This window comes from Eleutherodactylus coqui, chromosome 4 (assembly GCF_035609145.1).
Source record: "Eleutherodactylus coqui strain aEleCoq1 chromosome 4, aEleCoq1.hap1, whole genome shotgun sequence".
NCBI lineage: Eukaryota > Metazoa > Chordata > Amphibia > Anura > Eleutherodactylidae > Eleutherodactylus > Eleutherodactylus coqui.
The window spans coordinates 294,873,165-294,880,116 of record NC_089840.1 but is presented as its reverse complement, the minus strand read 5'-3'; the positions used below and the strand labels follow the sequence as shown (position 1 = coordinate 294,880,116).

The window sequence follows — 6,952 nt, the reverse complement described above, 5'->3', positions numbered from 1 at the left end:
ACGACACTTGCAAGACCCTACGGCACATTCATTTGTGCTTCCACCTTAACCCGGATTGGATCCACCAAGTCTAAGTGGTGACGCGGTGCTAGATGAGACCGCACCCCCTGCTGCATCACCCTCTTCTTCACCCTGGATATCCGCCTGATGATCGCTCCACTAAATGATGAAGTAATCCACTTACGGAGAGTGGAGGCCGCGATTAGCGGCTCTCCGCAGATGATGATGATGATGATGGCTTCCTTCCTGCATTATACAATAAGGATATTCTCATGAATCCATTTGCACGGCGTATTATGTGTGCAAAATTTGCGCGCACAATACGCAGTCAATAGACTCCATTGATTTTAATGGGTTCCGTCACATGCGCGGTTTTTGGGCGCACATTTCAGTTGCGCAAAAAAACCCCAACATGTCCTATTTTAGGGCATTTTACGCAGCAATTAGCCCATATTAGACTTAATTGGCCATTGGAATCAAGGAGAGCATGCTTGTGCATGCGCATGCAAAAATACAGTAAAATGCCCGCAGGCGGGCGCAAAAGTGCATAAAAATGCGTGAAGTGGACCAAAGGATTCTCCTGAAGAATATCTGGGGCTGAAGGGGGGGATTTACCTAAGGGGTCTCCTCGGCACACACACTAGCCCCCCTCCCCAGAGCTAGTCTTAGTCCCTGCACTCTAAGGGACTGCAGTTATCATTGTGTCCTCAGTAGTCAAAAGCCAACCAAGACCCCCCTCTGGTACAAGGGGGGGCGGCATGAGGACACTCCACTAAACAGAGCGGCCACCTATATTCATGCTGCCATGTAGAGAAATATAGAATCATGGGGCGCCTATATAAATATACGTACCAGGAACGTGCACCTGTGGCATATCTATGGGAAATTATAATGAACCCCATCACTGTGTCCGACAACAACAACCTGAACACTCTGATAGTGAGCCACATAGAAGGCATCCACATGAAAAGTCACTTTGTAAATGTATCGCATTACAGCCTGCAATATCCTCCAGAGCTGCACTCACTATTCTGCTGGTGGAGTTACTGTATACATACATTACTGATCCTGTACTGTTCCTGAGTTATACCCCGTATTATACTCCAGAGCTGCACTCACTATTCTGCTGGTGGAGTCACTGTGTACATACATTACTGATCCTGTACTGATCCTGAGTTACATCCTGTATTATACCCCAGAGCTGCACTCACTATTCTGCTGGTGGAGTCACTGTGTACATACATTACTGATCCTGTACTGCTCCTGAGTTACAGCCTGTATTATACTCCAGAGCTGCACTCACTATTCTGCTGGTGGAGTCACTGTGTACATACATTACTTATCCTGTACTGATCCTGAGTTACATTCTATATTATACTCCAGAGCCGAACTCACTATTCTACAGGCTTCAGAACTGAAATCTCCCAGCACAGTGAATAAATCAGTACAATAGTGAGTGCAGCTCTGAAGTATAACATAGGGTATAACTCAAGATCAGTACAGGATAAGTATTATATGTATACAGTGACTCCACCAGCAGAATAGTGAGTGCAGCTATGAAGTATAACATAGGGTATAACACAGGATCAGTACAGGATAAGTAATGTATGTATACAGTGACTCCACCAGCAGAATAGTGAGTGCAGCTCTGGAGTATAATACCAGATGTAACTCAGGAGCAGTACAGGATAAGTAATGTATGTACACAGTGACTCCACCAGCAGCAGAATAGTGAGTGCAGCTCTGGAGGATAATATAGGATGGAATTCAGGATCAGTACAGGATAGAGTACTCAGGTTGGGAATTCCTGCCATGCAGCTGTCAGTGATCTATATGGAGCAGACATGACTGTACAATCCTGCAGTTTCCTTTAACCCATCAGATGCCGTCACTGTGCAATATGTTGCTACAAATACTACACAATAGTATTGGTCACCTTGGCATCTTCTGGTCTCGTTTTCCTTTATATTAGCAACCTGCAATTTATGGGTTTCAAGTTGTTGTAAAACTACAAGGGTGAACATGTTTTGCAGGAAGCAACATGCTGGGAGTTGTAGTCCCCACAACAGGTGGATTGCCACAAGCTGCACTGCACTACTATAGTCTAGCACCGTGACACTGAAAACCTGTTGCATCTTCCTACTCCTCCATCATTGAGGTTTCATATTGATGGAAGAGACCTTCAGAAAATGGATATTCTGCGGGTCACTACAGGATGCATTGAACACCCCACCCATCCCACTCATCTTCCTTAAAGGGCCACTACACCTAAAAGCTCCCATCTTCTAAAAATGCATTAGAGGAGCACTTGATGAACGCTACAATCAGCATCTCCCAAGCCAGACATGTCTGATAACAGGGAACAGTAGATTGTTCAGCCTCTACCCAGCCCAAGACCTCCAGCACATTAGTGTTCTTTTTCATCCATTAAAAGAAAACCGTACTCCACGCGGACAGCATAGAGGCGCATATTATTCTATGGTGCAACACACCCTACTGAGTCTTTTCACGCACATAGAGGCCCCATTTACGCGGTGACCTACGCACGCAAAAATCACTCGTGTTAAAACCGTGCGGCTATTAGAACCAATGGTTTCCTATGGGAACGTTCAGATTACGGAATTTTAGACAAAAAAGATCTGAATGTTCCCATAGGAAACCATTGGTTCTTATAGCCGCACGGTTTTTAGGCGTGCGACCTTTGCGTGCGTAGGCCCCCTGTGAATGAGCCCAACTGTGTGAAAAAAAAACTATTTGATCTGTCTTATGAATGAGCCTCACCCATTTAAGTCAAGGAGGAGAGGAAAAAAATACGGACAGCACATAGATGCCATCCGTATGCTGTCCGTTTTTTTTATGGATATAGATAAAAAGATTTGGGTAGATTTCAGTATTTTTGCAGATGTGAAAACCGCATGGCATACCAAAAAAAAAATACTAATACACACACCAAATACCGAGGCCAATCGGAGCTGCACAAGGATGAAAAACATCCTTTTTTGTGGACAAAACATGGACTTTAAAAAAAAAAAAACTCAAAGTGGCTGATAACAGAGAACAACAGAATACAATGAACTGCACCACAGTTGGAGAGAAGAATGACTTTAGCTTCAGTGTCATCAGCTGCTGCTATGGTCTGGTGAGTAGTTAGCTCATATGCCCAGTAGCCCCCAATATCCAGAAAACTGCTCCCTAAATCTCAGCCCCATCCTCAGCAATAGCAAGACACAGAACTGTCCCTCCCTGCAGGGGGGCAGATCTGTAATGTAACCTGCTAATGATGGTGCAGATACCAAGTAACAAGGAGGAGGGAGAGGGGGCTGCACTGTGCTTACCCAGCAGAAGAGGGGTTACAGATGTTAGAGCCGCCCATTTTACACCCCAATCTACCTCTGTGTGCAACAACATTAACCCATTCAATGCTTTAAAAAAAAACCACTTCTCCACACATATAGTGTTTGCAGATTTGGTAGCCAAAGAGTTAACAAGAGCCCTTCTGCAAAATAAAGCCATAAAAATAGAATGAGAATATACAATGTAACAAGGTGAGAGTCAATACTGTAACAATGGGGGCAGCACACCTGATGAAGGCGTCCAATAATCATACAGAAGGGTCATTTTAGTAGTAAAATATATTTAAGCATTCAGAATATCATCCTTATCATCACTAAGCCGCCTTACACAATGAAGACAGGCTGCTCCCACCGAGGGCTCCAGGTCTTACTGTATGAGGCAAGAGGTGAGGAGCCCAAATGGGGCTTCTTCTGGTCCATTTGGTAAAGTCCCCCCCAAAGGTATCCATACAAAAGGCGGCAAACAAGGGGTTTCACACAATCCTTTTCCTGTCCCCCTTGCACAGGATCTTCTTGAAGGATCTCCTGAAGTCATGGTTGAAGATGGTGTAGATGACAGGGTTCAGGGAACTGTTGCAATAACCAAACCAGAAGAAGAATTTGAAGAGGGTCTCAGGAACATTACAGCTTTTGCTACAGATGGCAATAAGGGAGTAAGTGAAGAAAAAGGGGAACCAGCACACAACAAAGACCCCAATGACCACAGCCAGGACGAAGGTGAACCTCTTCTCCCTGTTCTGCCTCCCTCTCCACCTGGAGGCTTTGGTACTCCTGTCTTCCTCTCTCCTTGGAAGGCTGTCCCCTGGTTTGATCTGGCTCAGCTTGGTCTTGCCCTTGCCCCTTGAACACTTGTCTTGTTTCTTCTTGGAGGAATAGTGGTGGTCTTCCCTATGCTCTGAAGATGAAGAGTCCTCCATGTCCCCTCCATTGGCTTCTTCTTCTCTGTGCTGGTCATCCCCAGAGCCTTCAGCATTCTCTCCATTCAGCCTGACTGGCAAGTCCTGGTCTGCTAAGCCATTCTGTTTCTTCTCAGGGTCCCCATTGCTCCTCTTGCTGGGAGGGACCCTCGTCCTCTTCTTGGCGATCTGGTAGATCCTGATGTAAACAAGGACCATGATAACACAAGGGGCAAAGAAAGAGCCGATGCAGGAGGAGATGATGTACCATTTCTCCTCATTAATCTTACACTTGGGCTCCTCTTCTTTGCCACTCTCCTTCTCAATAGTGATGAGTGGTGGAAAGGAGATGACAGCTGAGATCACCCAGACTATGAAGATGATGCATTTGATCCTACGAGGGGTCCTCTTCAGGTTGTACTCAATGGCTTGTGTGATGGACCAGTACCGGTCCAGGCTGATGGCACAGAGATGAACTATAGAGGAGGTGCAGAAGAGCACATCAAGTGCAAGGTAGATCTCACACCAAACCTTGCCAAAGTACCAGTACCCCATCACCTCGTTGGCCAAAGAAAATGGCATGACCAAGGTAGCCACAAGAATGTCAGCTGATGCCAAGGACACCAGGAACAAGTTCTGAGGGGCTTTGAGGGCCCTACTAGTGAACACAGCAATCACAACCAGGACATTGCCAAAGACGGTGAAGAGCATGAGTATGCCCACCAGGGAGATGAGTGCCAGGGTGATCTGTAGAGAGTAAGGGGGTCCAGCAACGTCTGAGTTAGTCCCATTGTACATGGTGCTGTTGGAGCAGTCTCCCAGGCACTCCATGGCAGAGATCCCCCCCCTGTCAGCTAACGAGTTCTCAAAATTAATCATGAAATATGTCGGTGGTCTTCCCTGGGCTCAGCAGACTTCTGGGTGTGTGACATTGACCCATGCCAGGGCGAAGAACTCCACTCAGGGGCACTCTATAGCCTCCATGCCATCCAGCTCCGGGATCCTGGTGCCAGCTACTAATACTCCTTACAGGTATGATGATGCCCAGAGCAGTCATGCAAGACTCTCCCAGCCCTTCTTTATTTGCTTAGTAATGCTGCCCACACTCTTACCTGCCCGGACACCTGAACTCTCTCTCGTGTGCTTGTGCAATGCAGCGCTGCAAGGGTTAAGTGCACAATTAACAAGGGGTGCAGTTCATTACAGCCACAAACTTTCAAGGCAGTCTCTGGAATCCACAGTATGGAAAAGCCTATGCCCAGGATAAAGTGGGTGCAGCAGAGGGCAGTGGGTGCTGCCAGGCTGTGAGAGACTCAGGATGAGCTGGGTGCTGCCAGATGTGTGCAAGTAATGTCAGTAAGGAGAGCAGGGTCCTGACAAGTTGGACGAGATTGACTGGGAAAGCTGGGTGCCGCTAATTCTCCCATCCAGGCTGTAGTGGAGAAAGTCAGGCTGCATGAAATACCATGCTCAGAGGCATCTGGGTGTCTCCAAGTCCTGGGTACAGCTTCTATTTTCACTGCCAAGGTAGTATAAAAGGTTCAGTTCTCTGAGTCCTGGGTGCAGTAGGTGCTGCCAAGCTGTGCCAGCTTGAATGCTCAGGGTGTGCAGGGTGGTGGTGGTAGCAGGCTCAGTGCTCAGGGTGTGCAGGGTGGTGTTGCTTGGAGATGGGTGCTGCTGTGTCATCTGCTGCTCTGATCACAGGGAGAGGACTGATCCTGCTTGTGTGCTTGTCGGAGCTCCCAGCACTGGACATTTATAGCTGCACAATCAGTGCTGAGCCAGAGAACAGGCAACGTCAGCCCCCCCACGTGGGAATTTGCCATCTCTACACCCTACACACCCTCATCCTTCCAGCTTGAGCGCAGCTGGGGAGGGTGCAGCACCCAGAGCTCAGGAAGGATCCTGCTGTCCCTAGGACAACACTTCTGGACTGACCCCAAGCTGCTTCTCACAACTCTACAGGAGGCATGCATGCACTTCTCATCCAGCAGACCCAGGTATAAGACACACTGCAGGCAGGATATAGTGACTTAAGTGCAATATACTCTAGAAGGTACCTACCCTACCGCTTGGTAACCTACAGACCTGAAGCAGAGGTAGAGAACGGCACTGGCCACCTACATTATTACAGCCAGTATACAATTACATTATAGTTAGCTAGGACACAGGCACTTGCCTACAGAATAATCAGGATAAAGATCCTACAAAGTACAGCCAATCGCATTACAGGCAGGATATAGTCACTGACTGCTAGGACAGCTACAAAACAATGAAGTGACATCTAGTGCAGCCGGAACACATGAAGCACCACAACACACAATGTAGTACACAACCAGGATGCTCCTATCTACAGTCCAGCCAGGATACAGCAATTGACCAATCCGGCGGGAAGTATGTAGTCAGTGAAACAATCTGCTAACTAATAGAATGGAAATCTTGGATCGCAAAATGGGTTTGTTTTTAACCAAGAAAGATAAAAGGAAACAGAGTGAAGCCAAGATACGGGGACAGTGAGGCTGGGATCACACGGGGCGGAAACCCCGCGGAAAGAGCGCGCAGAAATGCAGACAGATTTCCGCAGCTTCAAAACCCACAGCCTTCCACTGTAGTTTTTGGAGTGGCTTTGCCGCCTGCACTCCGCTGCAGCCATCTCTCCCCATAGCGAGGCCGGCGTGGAAACAGGGAAAGAATTGACATGCC

The 6,952-nt window shown here is 47.5% G+C and overlaps 1 protein-coding gene across 1 annotated transcript; it reads right to left on the bottom strand.

Annotated features, from left to right (window-relative positions):
• Window positions 1–3,031: 3,031 nt before the first annotated feature.
• ADRA2A (adrenoceptor alpha 2A) lies at window positions 3,032–5,991 on the bottom strand. The gene has a single exon (XM_066601416.1). The coding sequence runs from the start codon at window positions 5,126–5,128 to the stop codon at window positions 3,827–3,829; it is 1,302 nt and encodes a 433-aa protein (XP_066457513.1). The 5' UTR covers window positions 5,129–5,991; the 3' UTR covers window positions 3,032–3,826.
• Window positions 5,992–6,952: the final 961 nt, after the last annotated feature.